The 14324-nt window shown below is 39.6% G+C and overlaps 1 protein-coding gene across 1 annotated transcript in view; it reads left to right on the top strand.

Annotated features, from left to right (window-relative positions):
• Positions 1-72: 72 nt before the first annotated feature.
• Positions 73-14324, top strand: part of RNF115 (ring finger protein 115) — a 69042-nt gene continuing 54790 nt past the window's right edge. Inside the window, exon 1 of the mRNA XM_004420571.3 lies at positions 73-394. Within this exon, the coding sequence (XP_004420628.1) occupies positions 293-394 (102 nt within the window). The 5' untranslated portion in view covers positions 73-292. The remainder of the gene's footprint in view (positions 395-14324) is intronic.

Below are 14324 nucleotides of genomic sequence, written 5' to 3' on the forward strand. Positions count from 1 at the left end.
TTTCTTCTCGCTGGAAGGCTGGAGGACCGGCGAGGAGCTGTTTGAGGAGCCGGCGGGCGGGCGGACTCTCCTTCCTGCGCCTCTTTGGTGCTGGGAGGCGGGCCTCGGGGTCGCAGTCGACGCCGTCGCCTCTCTGGGCTCGGCAGACTCACGTGACCGAGGCGGGCTCTGGAGCGGCCGGCCGCACTGAGGAAGCGGCGGCGGCGGCAGAGGCGGCGACCGCAGCCGGGTGGTAGCGGCTTGGCGAGGGACGGGCCGCTGCCCTCTCGGACAGCCGCGGCGGAAGAGAAAAATGGCGGAGGCTTCGGCGGCCGGGGCGGGCGCAGGCGCCGCTGTCGCCGCGCACCGGTTTTTCTGCCACTTTTGCAAGGGCGAGGTCAGCCCCAAACTACCGGTAAGAGCCCCGTGTCCTCTGCGCTCGGCATCGGCGTGAGTTCCTCGCCCCGATGTCCAAAGGGTCTTAAGATCCCCGCACTCCCCTGATTCCCCTGACATCGGTCTGTCCAATACCTGCTGCTCACGGTCTCCCGTCGCTGGCCCCCAACCCTGGGCGTCCCGGCCCTGGCTCCATAACTCCCGTCCGGCCTTTTTTCCCCCTCGGATGCTTGACCTGCCCTTCACTCCCTCTCCCCTCGTTACCTGCCCTCCCCCCCATCTTTCTGTCTGTTTTAGCAAGTTCTCCTCTGACAACTCTCCCCTCAGTTTTCTTGCACTCTTCTTCACCTTGTCTTCTCACTATGACCTCTCTTTCTCCTACTCGATACTCTTTCCGCTGTTGCTTCTCACCTTCCTCTTTGCTTTTCTACTTCACCAGATCCTCCCCCTCCCCCATCCTCAGTGAAGCAAAATAGCGGATTGATGAGGATTGTCCCTGTTCGGTTGTCTCTAGTGAAGGAAGGAAGGAAGGAAGCACGAAAGAGAGAGGGTTGGAAGGTAACTGTGGGGCAGAGAGGGGGATTTTGCTCTTCAGTGGTTTCCAGGGTTCTTGTGAAAGTGAAAACAGCCGTGTGTAATGACTTGCAGACTGCCTGCCTCCCTATCACTGTTGAAGGAAATGGCTTTAGGAAGAAGGCAGGACATATTGTTTCAACTTGGTTATTTTTGTTGTCCTGCTGCCAGTGTCTTTGGCACCACCTCCCTTACCCGCCCCCCTGCGCCGCTTTGTCTGTTCATTTAATACAAAGATCCAGGACAGAATGCTGGGGACTGCGTCCTCTGACATAAAATTGGTTTTCACCAGTTTCTGCCAGACTGTTAGCACCTAGAGGGGTAGTGCTATGGTTGTGAAGAAAGCGCTTCTGCAGGATGCTAGTCAGCTACAGCACCCCAAACCCAGGCCCTGTTTTGGGTCGGGTTGTAACTACTGCAGGGAGACCCACTGGGGTGAATGTTAATCCTACCTTTGGCCACCCATCTTTAGAATTAGTTATGGTTGTTTTTTTCCTTAGAAGTAATCAGGTTCAGTCTTGACAGGGTGGCTTCATAACAACTTACCTCTAGACTTATAGTGTCTCAGGTACAGTATGAGAAAGTCTACTAAAGTGTGTCTGTATGTCTTATTTCTTAGAAACACAAAGAGTCTTGTGAATAAGTGCCTGAAGAATATTGTAGCCTCTTCACCTAAAAGTTGTGCTTTTTCAGGCTTTTATAGCATTTTCTTTTCTTTCTGTTTGCCCTACCGCCAACTTCAAAGTCATAGTTTCATCTACAGGCTAGTTTTGCTTGCTGATTTGGCGGTGTGTGTATGTGCTTTTTGCCATGTTTCAGTGCTGGGAAGAGCAGGTGCTTTGTTTTTTTTCCAGTGGACATCCGAGCCTCCAGAACTCTCTTACCACAGAAAGGGAGTCTGGAATTGAGCTAGTGTGTGTGTGACCAGTGACGTGTTGTTGAATGTGATGCCTTGTTGAACATTGCATCCGTAGCTCTACTGATCTTTAAGTCGCTGTTCACTATTTGCCTTAAAGAGTGAGAAAACAGTCTAACTTTCCACAACTTATTATATCTTTTCTTTTTACCATCTCAAGTCCTCACTTCAGAGTGCTCTTGAACAGTGATAATTTGAAAGACTTTTTGGATGTTTTTCTAAGCCTTAGTTTGATGCCTGGAGGAGAGGCTATTGATCTTTTTACTCTGATTTATTATCTGTAATGTCTGATTTGTAAACTAAGGCCTAACACAATTAAATGTAATTGAATATTTACACATACATACAAGGTTCTGTACTGGATATTCTGAAGGCAATAACTGAGGAATATGTGGTTCCTGCCCTTAAGGAGCTCACAATTTTGTTGGAAAGACAAGACAATCATGGAAAAAGTAACAATGTAAGGTGAGTGAGGATGGGTAATATGTGCTTTCGAATTCAGAGAGAGGGGGATATGGTAACATTGGTGAGGTGAGGGAAAGAGTGAGAGATGGGATTTAAATTGAGTTCTACAGGATAGGCAGAATTCAGATTGAGGAGGATAGCATAGACTGAGGTAGAAAAGGAAGAGTGAGTTGAGGAAGAAGGGAGAAATATTTAGTAAATCATTGTTGTTATGCATTTTTAGGAAAAGGTGCAATGAGGTCAGGGGTTTAGTTTTGATTTGTAGATGACCCAGTGAGTTGCATCTTGTTTCATGGCCATTTGTATATCCTTAACCCCAGACTGTCATCTTGAAAATGTTGGTTGTAAGAATGACCAGGTCAGTAAGTGGCTGGTTCAGTACAAATCTGTCTCTGCTACTGAAAAACCAACTCAAACACTGGTAAGTCAGTAGTATGATTTTCATATATATAGGAGAACATCGAAAAGTTTTTTAAAAATAATTTTTTATATAAACTTAAGGTTCCCTCACCTTAAGTACTCAGTATACATTAGGCATGCATTGTTTCTTCAACTGGACAAATGTTATGGGAAAGCTGGATGTCTTTCTGAGGATAGCTAGACTCAACTTATTGTGAATGAAGTTTTTCTTTGTTTTGTCTTAATGGATCACAAGAACCATCATCCATGAGCGCTGTCCTCCCTGAACACGTGAGGCTGCGTATGGAGTTTTACATCAGCTTTCAATGAACTATTACTCGGTAGGTTTCTTCACCCAATCAGTGGGAACGACTGCTTCAGAGCCATCTTATCTCTTGCCAATTTAGTCACCACATAGCAGAGTCATAATTGTGTTCAGTGGGACCAGGTTGCAAGGTTTTTACCACTCTTACTTTTTCTCCGTTTCCCAATCGCTAGGATACAGCACTTCTTGATACATTTGGAAGTGTGCACAGGCAATAGCAATAGTTTACCCAATGTTCAGCCCTGAAACTGCTCTTAGGTTTTTGTTTATCATTTATCTTGTCAGTCCTACTACTCTGAAAGATTCACAAACCCAGTTAACTTTCGTGTCTGAATTAGAAGAAATAGTTTTGGCTATAATTTCTGAGAGAGATTGAAATATGCCTAATGCTATTAAGTTAAGCCACATTCGTTTGAATTAATTTGGTGAAATAACACTCCTCATTGCTAATCCTGATTTATCCATCTTAGCTTTGTGTGTCTTTGGTGTGAATCCTCCCAGATAAGAGAAAAAAGTTTCATTTAGAAAGAAGATATTAAGAAATGAGGGAAAACCGTGAATGGAATTTTAAAATGAAAATATAATATTCAGTGGTACTGTTATCTGTTAGGCTTCAAAAAAGAGTCTCCATTCTAGAAGTGAATATTGATTTAGAAATTTCTTTCTCTTATTGGGAGTGTTTTGTTATTTACAGTGAAATTAATTTTAGTAAAATTTAGTGAGTACTAAACTTGAATTTTAAAATAAGAGATTTTTATTATATGGTCTGAAACCCCAGGGTTTCAAGTTTATATATGATTAGGTAAAATGGCATTGTATATTTTTTGGTCATCAAATGATAGAAGAAATACTTAAGTAACTTAAAATTATTTTCATAACATAGCAGAAGCTTTTGCCTCACCTGACTATACTGTTGAGAGACACTGTGAAGTCAAGACTGACACAGTTACTGTGCTCCATTGATGAATGACTGGGCAGTACCACAGAGGGCTGTGTTATGGAATGTAAAGATGTCATTCCGTCCTCTTTTAAATCAAGGCCAGGGAATATTACCTTATGAGATGGAGTCTGATAGAATCATCATTAAGCAGGTGAGATAAATCATATGCAGAGTAAACTACTTTTGGTATTGATAAGACTAGGGTGGTTCTTAAGTGTTTTGTGGAGATCAGAGTCCTCATCCAGACAAGAGACCAGTCTAAGGATTACCAGTGTGTTGCTCATTTCTGAGGCTCTGCCTGAAAGAACTAGCAGGCTTCTCTCCCTCTCTCATCTCCTTATTATATCACCTTCTTTGATCTAATAAAATGTCATCCTTATCAATAAGTAATGTTATCTAGTTTGGCTCTTTACCAGGTGCTCCACAAGTTATCATCATTGTGCTGTACTTGTAATGGTTCTAATACGGGAAAACTTTCTAACTACCCTATTAGAAGAGTAGCTGAAAAGTAGATTTCTTAGACTTTGTGATTCTTAAAACTCTAAGCTCACTAAGCTTGCTTTTTAAGTTGCATGATTCTTGGAAAGATCCCAGGGTGGTGTATAAGTAATGTAAGTAGTGTTGTTGAACTAGGGGAAGGAATTCAGTGATTTGAGCTGGGTTTGAGAGGTTTTAATTATTAGATTATCCTAAATTTTGCTATTTGTGACTTAACTAGCTAAAAAGTCTACTTGATTATCTGGCATCTCTCTGGTGCTATATAGCAGTTGTTTATTAAATATTTCTTGAACGAATATGTGATATGATAAGTTGAATACCCAATAATTACATTTAAAAAGTAGTGGCTTTAGTGTTGTGAGATCTTTATCTAGAAGGCTCAGTGGTACAAAATGCAGGTGCTCCACATGAAGTGTGAACATGCAGTGTTAGTAAATATATTCCCTGCAAGGATCTAGAAATAAGAAATATGTAACCTTATGGGTAGAAAGCTAGTTCTAGTCTTGAAATTCTTCTGATAAATAAACGTATATATTGGGGAAATCTGTGGGACTTTTTCAGTATGAGGAAGAATAAAATCTTAAACTCACTGCAGATGAAATTCCTTATATTTTGTGGGGAAGTACCAATTGGATGCTAACACTTTGTGTTTCTTTATGTTTAGTTGGCTTTTTATGACCTTTACTTATGTTCAGGGAGAAGATGCTAAGGTCTTTTAGACAGCCATCTTATTAGAAGAGGAAAGAAGGTGTGGATTGCTTTTTCTTCTCTGTAGTCAAATTAGAAGGGGTCTAAGCATAAGAAGCCTGTGGATGCTGCCTTCTTTTTCATCTCTCCACAGCTTAATAATGAGCAATAAAGGAGATAGGGTAGAGCAGTGGTTTTCAGCCAGGGGTAATTTTGCTCCCCAGGAGGACATTTGGCAATGTCTATAGACGTTTTTAGTTGTCACAACTCGGGGAGGGTTGTTTCTCTCATCTAGTGGGGAAAGGACAGGGATGCTGTTAAATATGCTGCAATGCACAGGACAGCCCCTGACAACAAAGAATTACTGGGCCCAAAATGTCAAGAGTGCTGAGGTTGAGGAACCCTGCTATAGAAGCATAAAAGGATTGTCATTGTCTTTTTATGTCAGTGGTGCTTAAGGTTTTGTTCTGGTGTTGCTTTGGTTTCTAATTTTGGGATCCTGATGAGAATTTTCAGTAAGATAATTGAGACCATATAATTTCAGCCAAAGCCCTGTTTGGAAGGGATTGTTTAGAATAGTCATTGGTGGTTTCTCTTCCATTATAGCAGTATCTGTTGGGGTCACTTTCACTCCTTGTGGTTACTGAGACCAGAGGAATTGGATCACCCCTCTCAAGTTACACACTGTAGGGCAACTTCTAAAAGAAAAGTATCCAAATTTTTTGTCAGTTGGGAATTAATTGGGGTAGTAACGCCTTGTGTAACTTAGTAAGACAGCTGGAAATTCCAGTTTGAAAACAAAGCAAAAAGCAGACAACTAGCCCAACTCTTAGTTTTTCTGTAACTCATCTTAGCATTAATCAACTTTTACTTTCTGTTTCTCTTATAGTTCTTAGAACTTTCATGAGCTCAGGACATTTTGTGCTTAAACTTTTAGCTTCTTGAAACTGTTGGTCAAGAGGGTGAATTGAAGTTATCAATCCTTGTTCTATTACTAATTCTTCGTGTGACTGGAACTGAGTCGGCTGACCCTCTCAGTTTACCTTAGTATAATCCACCGTAAAATGATACTGAGGTGCACCTATTGGAAACCTGAAGGAGCGTTCAGAGAAATGGACCTATGTAATCTTTGACTGAAAGGTGGTATAGGAATGAACAGTCCTTATTTGTAGAGAGATAGGGCCTTTACCATAGTAGAAACCTTTTAGGTAGTTCTTATAGTTTCGCATACAGAAGTTTAGCTTAGATCTGGAAAGATTTTTTAAATCTTTTTTTTAAGTTCAATTGTTAGCAGTTCAAAGTTCCTTAGAGGTCTCTAAATGAATGTATAGCAAATAGAAGTGTGTTGGCTTTGGTGTTTATAAACCAGGCACACTTTTCTTGTATGTTAAATAGATTGCCCAGCGTCTTTTCCCAAAGTAGGCCAGTTAGTTTTGTTTTCCTTGAAAATCTGTTAAGATAGGTAATCTCTGTCCTTGATGATTTCAGGTGTCACAGGGAAGTTCTTAGTAGATGAGGTATCCTATATTCACCTCCTTGCTGCTCACTTTGATGTTGTGCAGATTTGAATAGACTACACCTAGAGAACCATTTTCCAATAAAGGTTTCATCATGTTTACTTTTCACCACGCTTAGAATTTATATTCTCAAAAGAAAGAAAAAATATCATAGTTACGTGCCCTTTTCTGCCATTTTCTGGATTAACTGAGACCTGCAGGTATCCTACAATGATGCTGATCTTCCAGCCCAGTGGCTCTCAAACCTAGTAGACCCAGTGCCCTCTTTTTATAATAAATATTTTGAAATACTCCCTTTAGTGAAATGAAATTCACAGATAATACAACTTTCCTACACATACAGTTGAAAAATTCTCTAGCTGTAAGATAACAGGTAAATGTAAAGAAAATAATTCGTGACAAAATAATTACATTTCACTCTCTAAATACTCAGTTGTCCATAACAGGAAGATATATATCAAGTAGTAGATATTGGCGCCCAACAGACATAACAGCTACTTGAGTAAACTGTTATAAGGGTATTTGCAACTTAAATACCATGAGAGACAAACCACCAGAATGATGAACAATTCTTGGTAAAGGTACAAATAAAGTATAATTTTCTCTCGCTTTATTCAGTAGTTGTTTTTCTGGACATTTAATGCATATTAAAATTATGCAGAAAGACTTGATGCTTGTATGTAGGATGGAGTTAGGTCCCAGGCTTTGATAATTATAAAGATGTTTTTTACCTACTTAACTATCCATATGAAGTTTGAGAATAGAGACATTTCTTTGTGCTGATGTTTCCTGTGCTTTCCTGGCCTCTGCCCATTAAATGTCAGTAGCATTTCTTGATCACTGTGACAACCACAACACTTCAGTAGATATCCAAAATTGCGCCTAGATGATTGTTTTGTTTGTTTGTTTGTTTTTTTTTTGGTGAGGAAATCAGCCCTGTGCTAACATCTGCCAATCCTCCTCTTTTTTTGCTGAGGAAGACTGGCCCTGAGCTAACATCAGTGCCCATTCTCCTCCACTTTATATGGGACGCCGCCACAGCATGGCTTGCCAAGCAGTGTGTCGGTGCGCGCCCCCGGGATCCGAACCAGCGCCGCAGCGGAGTGCGCTCACTTAACCGCTTATGCCACCAGCCGGCCCCGCACCTAGATGATTGTATCATCTCCATTCATTCTTCTTTTCTCCTGCTTATTATTCATGACTTTAGAGCAGTACTTTTCACATATTGCAAGATTTAGTCTTTGTCCTTTAGACTTGATTTACTTTTCCTTTAGACAGTTCCTCCTGTATGCCTTTAAATTTCTCATTTCCTCATCACTCTTATTATTGCTACTTTCTTTTTCATCAGTGTTTAGAAGAATGCCTCATTCAATAAATATTTGCTGAATGAAGAAATTGTAATTGTAGGCTTTTTCTTCTTGTCACTTTCTGCTTTTTTACATGTTGAAAATTGTGAGGGTACTGGTGTTCATAATACACCTTAAAACAGAGCACACACCTGTAGTCTAATGAATAAAAGGTTGGCTCAGAGTACCGGTCTGATGGACCACTTACCATTAGTTAGTGGCAGGCAGAATTGAGTCTCTTGTTTTTATTTTATTTTTTTTTGTGAGGAAGATCGGCCCTGAGCTAACCTCCATGCCAATCCTCTTTTTGCTGAGGAAGGCTGGCCCTGGGCCAACATCCATGCCCATCTTCCTTCACTTTATTGGGACGCCGCCACAGCGTGGCCTGACAAGCGGTGCACTGGTGTGAGCCCGGGATCCGAACCCTGGCCGCCAGCAGTGGAGCGCGTGCACTTAACCGCTATGCCATGGGGCCAGCCCCCAGTCTCTTGTTTTTAAACCCAGTCTCTTGTTTTTAAATATGGCTTTGTTTCTAAATCTGATAGCTTATAAATAGAGGAGCTTCCTGTAGTTACCTGCCCTCCATATGAACAGCTGATTGGCTTTTTAAGCAAAGTTATTTCGGTAATCATTTGTAACTGAATTTGTTGAATGGAACTTAGCTGCTTCTAGTGAATCTTCTGTAATTTAAGTGGTAGTTAGAGTTACTTTATTCTCAAACTTATTAAGCTGTTGGTTCCCTGATTTTAATTTATAGTTCCAGTCGATAGGTTCTGATCTTGTGATATGGTCACTGCTGAATGTTTAGAGGCATTAGTGTTTCTAGTTAAGACAAGTTAAATTGAGGAATGGAAATTTTGTACCTTACGCTTGTCGATTCAAAAACGTTGCTGTTTCGATTGCTGATGTAGTGTGAAAACTATTTGTGATGATACATTTATTATTTAATAACATGTAAAAGGCAAATTCAGCAAATTAGCTTTCACTGCTAGTCTTAATTCGCATGTTTTAGATTAAAAAGTGGTTGAATGTAATATTAACAAGTAAGAATCATAAAAGTGTTTAATTTCCTAAATTTTTCAACCTTATTTTACTAATCACTAAAATTATTGGTTTATTATTCTGTGCCAAACGTAGGTGCTGATTCAATGAGGGAGACTTGTTTTAATATTATAGTAGCATTCTGTTGTAACATACAATCAGTATTTCATGAGCAGATTCAGAGTTTGCATGGTTTTTAATAAGGTTAGCAGTGTAGCATAGGTCTGTCTCATCCTGCAACACTAGTGCTATAAAAAGATTCCAGAAGTATGTCTGTTTCTATTCCTGAGTATAATTGAGTCTGGATATTTTCTTTGAGGACACACACGTACACTCTGTGAAGTTTAGCACTTTGAAATTGGTTTGTGTTTTATAATACTATTAAAATAATAAGCACTAGATCATGCAGTAATAACAGTAGTCTATTTACATTCATTCAATAACTATTGGTGCCTACTATATTTCAGGTGGCTGTTCTAGTACTTGGGCTATGTTTAGGAAGAAGTAAAGAGATTTTTTTTTTTTTTAGATTTTTTTTTTTATTTTTCCCCCCAAAGCCCCAGTGGATAGTTGTGTGTCGTAGCTGCACATCCTTCTAGTTGCTGTATGTGGGACTCGGCCTCAGGATGAACGGAGAAGTGGTGCCTCGATGCGCACCCGGGATCCGAACCCGGGCCACCAGCATCGCAGTGCGCGCACTTAACCACCAAGCCACAGGGCCGGCCAGAAGTAAAGAGATTGATAAAATGTTGGGAAAAATGAGTAGTGGAATGAGGATTTAAATATTTTCTCCTCCTTTTGACTTTCTGTTTAAACATTGTAAAATAATGTAGCTATCTCAAGATTAGAGCTAATGCCTTTTTGCCCATTTTAGGTCTGAGCTACGTTTAAAAATGGTAGGAAAGCACTTTCAGAATAAATAAACTGGCTGCAAGCTGTAGAACTAACCATTAGCCCTCTTTTTACAACTGTTATCAGCCCTTTATATATAATATTTATATTATATATATTATTATTATATTATATTATTATATTATTATATATATTATTATATATATATTATATATTATTATTATATTATTTATTATATATATTATTATTATATATAAATAGTACTATAGCACTGTGGGGGAAAAAAGTTTTCTTTTAACCTTTAAACAAATTATTGAATCTTTCAAGGGCCATAGTTTTCCTCATCTGTAAAATGAGGCAGTTGTGTTTATTCCTATCCATGGTTTGGTGATTTGAGCTTTTGGGTATTTTTGGATTTTGTGTAAGGGAATTTTGTTTTGTGGTTTTTCCACATAGAAGATCGTGTGATATCCAGTGAATTAGTTTCACTGGGATTTAAATTTTACTTCTGAAATGAATTTCCTTCGTGAGTGACAAAACTGTATTCTCTCCTTTTACGATAATGAACAATCTTTAATATGTTAGGATAGAGGACGTCATGATGCAAAGCAATGCCAAGATTTTCCTTTGTTTTTTTGTTTGTGAGGAAGATCAGCCCTGAGCTAACATCTGCCAATCCTCCTCTTTTTTTACTGAGGAAGACTGGCCCTGGGCTAACATCCCTGCCTATCTTCTCCACTTTATATGGTACGCCGCCACAGCATGGCTTGACAAGCGGTGCGTCGGTGCGCGCCGGGCATCCCAACTGGCGAACCCTGCGCCACCGCAGCAGAGCGCACGCACTTAACCGCTTGTGCCACTGGGCCGGCCCCAAGATTTTCCTTTGTTAAATCAAAAAAGCAATACAGTCTTAATGCTGGTGATGTTGATTGAATAAATTAAAAGCTCGTTTTTTTGAAGACTTGGGATTCAATGACAGGTAAATTTAGCCTGGGATAATTTCCTTTTCAGGACTGTTTTATAACTATTGCTCTTTGTTTCTTTTATTCTTAAAGTCCTGTTCAGTTAATTCATTATTTTCTTACTTTGTAATGGTCAGTGGCTACTTTTATCAACTAGTTTGTACGTGATCTTTCCGGACCTGAATGTCCCTGAAGTGAATTAGATCATACTTGTAAAATTGTCCTATCTCATTGATGGAAAGTCTGTACTAGAATTCTAAATATTATTTGTATTTTGATGAAGAGTCTACATCAGAGGTTCTGGGATTGCTCCATGTGCCCATGGTAGAAAGGAGGATGGCGCTAAATTATTTTATTTAAAAATCTGTTACTTAATTTAATCCAAAGGTCTGTTCTTTATTCCTGTCTTTTTGGTTTTAAACTGGTACTTTTAAAATGAAATAATGATGATAGTAGGTAGTGACTTAAAAAAATGTTTTTACATGGCAAAATAAAAAAAGCTGACAATCGTTTGTGGGTTCCTAATTTTTTAATGTTAAAATCTAACCGTTTTGTGGAATCTAAAAGTCTGGAAATCAGTAGTGTAAATCAGTTTCTCAAACTGTATGCCAGGAGATTTACTAGGAGTTCAGAATCATGGTAAAATGCTGCATACTAAATCTTCTTCGTGTCTCCATCCCTCCACTTCTCCTGTTATGACACATAATAGCATGTTAATGGTTCTGAAAAATCATTCAGTAAAGCAACATGCTTAATAATATTATTTAATCCAGCCTTTTCCAGATCTGTTTTTTTTTTTTTTTGCGTGACAGACCACTGATTGATATCTTGTGGAACATGGTTTGAGAAATGCTCCACATTAAAAATGCTCGGAGCAGGCCGGCCCAGTGGCGCAAGCGGTTAAGTGCGCGCACTCCGCTGCCGTGACCAGGGGTTCGCCAGGGTTTGGATCCTGGGCGAGCACCGACGCACCGCTTGTCAAGCCATGCTGTGGCGGCGTCCCATATAAAGTGGAGGAAGATGGGCATGGATGTTAGCCCAGGGCCAGTCTTCCTCAGCAAAAAGAGGATTGGCAGATGTTAGCTCAGGGCTGATCTTCCTCACACACACAAAAAAATGCTTGGAGGAATTTATTAGAATCTACAATTTGTTGAAAACTTATTATGGTCCAGGCAATGTTTCATTGATGAAGCGACTTGCCCCAGCATCATGCAGCTCGTTTGTTATTCTGTGTTTTCAGTCCAATTTTGTTTAATTTCAGATTCATTGCTCTTAACCACTTAGGCTGTTCTGAAGCATTGCTCAGTTCTTATTTTGAGACTAAGTACTTAAGGTTAGGATATTCAGAGTTTATGTGCCTTTCCTTCCCTAAGTGTGATTTTTGTTAGAACATACACTTTGTGCATGACTTCAGTGACTTAATTTCAGATTATTTTTCTTTCCCCACCAAGCATGCTTTTCTTTCTGCACAGTGCTTGGAATTTAGAGCTTAGAATATATTTGCTGAGTGAATGAATGTTGTCAGTTTATGTAAGAAGATTCTATCAGCTTAAGCTGAATGTAAGAGGATAAATTTTTTCTTCAAACTATGGTGGTACGTATCAGAGCTAAAGCAAACTTTTTAGATCATTTACCATTTTATATCTGTGCTACTGGGTTAGTTCCCCTTCTTGCTGCCTTTAGTGTGAGCAAGCAAAGAACACTATAACTAAATCTTTTCTGGCTATATTGTGCTGTATGAGGTTAACTTTTTCTCTGATAATTCTTGTAGCTTAGTCTGTTTTTTTCTTAGAAAATTTGGCTTCTTGTCCATCTTATCAAGCTTATATCAAGTAATGCTTTGTCCCATGACCTGATTTTCTGCCTTGTTACACAATGAACTAAAGAAAGTGGGTTAATTATACACCCCTGGGGGCCGGCCCAGTGGCGCAAGCGATTAAGTGCGCGCGCTCCGCTGTGGCGGCCTGGGGTTCGCCGGTTCGGACCCTGGGAGCGCACTGACGCACCGCTGGTCAAGCCATGCTGTGGCGGCGGCCCATATAAAGTGGAGGAACATGGGCACGGATGTTAGCCCAGGGCCGGTCTTCCTCAGCAAAAAAAGAGGAGGATTGGCAGATGTTAGCACAGAGCTGATCTTCCTCATACACACACACACACACAAAATATATATATGTATACACTCCTGTTTGGAGTCCCTAATAATGTCAATGTTGCACGGCCTGGAATGAAGGCACAAAATGATGAAGGTTGTGACTGTTACTATTCTTAGGGAGTGAGACCATAAATCAAGGCAGTTTTATTGGTCTGTAAATGAATCACAGCTCTTCAAATAGTATTTAAATTGTATAGGTATCTTTGTATAATACTGTAACTGTGGCCTAATGTTTCCTTTTTTTGTAAACTGGTTTTCCTTCTGATTAATAGCCAGGGGAACAGTCGCTTCAGAGTTCTTGAGTTCAGAGAACTGAAATGCTTAAACTGGAAACTTTTCTCTTCCTTTTAAGTGAGTAGTTGGCCACATGAATGAGTGAGACAACTTTTTTGTTTTCCTGAAGGAGACTTTGGAGAGACAAGTAAATGAGGAAAGCATTTGTGCTCCAGTTTTACAGGTGGAGAAACAGGTCTTCACAAAGACCATGAAGTAATGGTGGAACTGGGAACAGAACTCAGAAGTTCTGTTGTTTTTGTTTTGGGGTTCACTTGATGCTTTTGAAAATGGAGGAAGTGTAACCTGGCTTGAAAAGGGATAATCATAGGAGATTATGGAAAAAGTCTCTAAAAGCATGGTCGTTGACCTAGAGATGTGAATTGTGAAATTCAGGGTGTGATTATTCTGGCCGAGGAGCTGTGGTGTGTTTCAGTTTGTGTTCCTAATCCTTCTAGTTAGGAGTTTCTGAATAGTTTTGCTATGTGATACTCAGAAGATGAGCAAGAGGATATGACTAACTTAATATTGTGATCTTAGATTTTGACTCTGTCAGACGAGGCAGAAAATTGTCTTCTGTTTTAGATAAAATTAAAAAAAAAAACTCTTAGATGTTGATAGTGAACATGTAGAAAAGCAACGCTGTGGAATTAGGAAATAAATAGTAAGTCTTTATATTATATTTTATACACTGAATGAAATATTGGATGCAAATTTTCATAAAGTTCAAGGGTTTGTAAATTTGACACTATGAGACTTAATATAAATAGGGCCTGGCTTGTAGCTCATTGTCCTGCCAAGATCTCACATTTTGTGATAATTGATCCCTTGAAATATAAGAAGGAAAAGAAAATAATGCATTAAAACCACTCTTTTTCTTTCTCTCCTATATTCTAAGTGCTGTGTGTCCTCTTGTGTTGTTCTAAGTGGGTAAGCATCAGGGCTAAGCTATACTTAGGGGGTTGTTCCTGATTCAGAATATTAGCGGTGAAAAATATTTCTC

Source organism: Ceratotherium simum, chromosome 2 (assembly GCF_057802395.1).
Source record: "Ceratotherium simum simum isolate JZ-2026a chromosome 2, ASM5780239v1, whole genome shotgun sequence".
Lineage (NCBI taxonomy): Eukaryota > Metazoa > Chordata > Mammalia > Perissodactyla > Rhinocerotidae > Ceratotherium > Ceratotherium simum.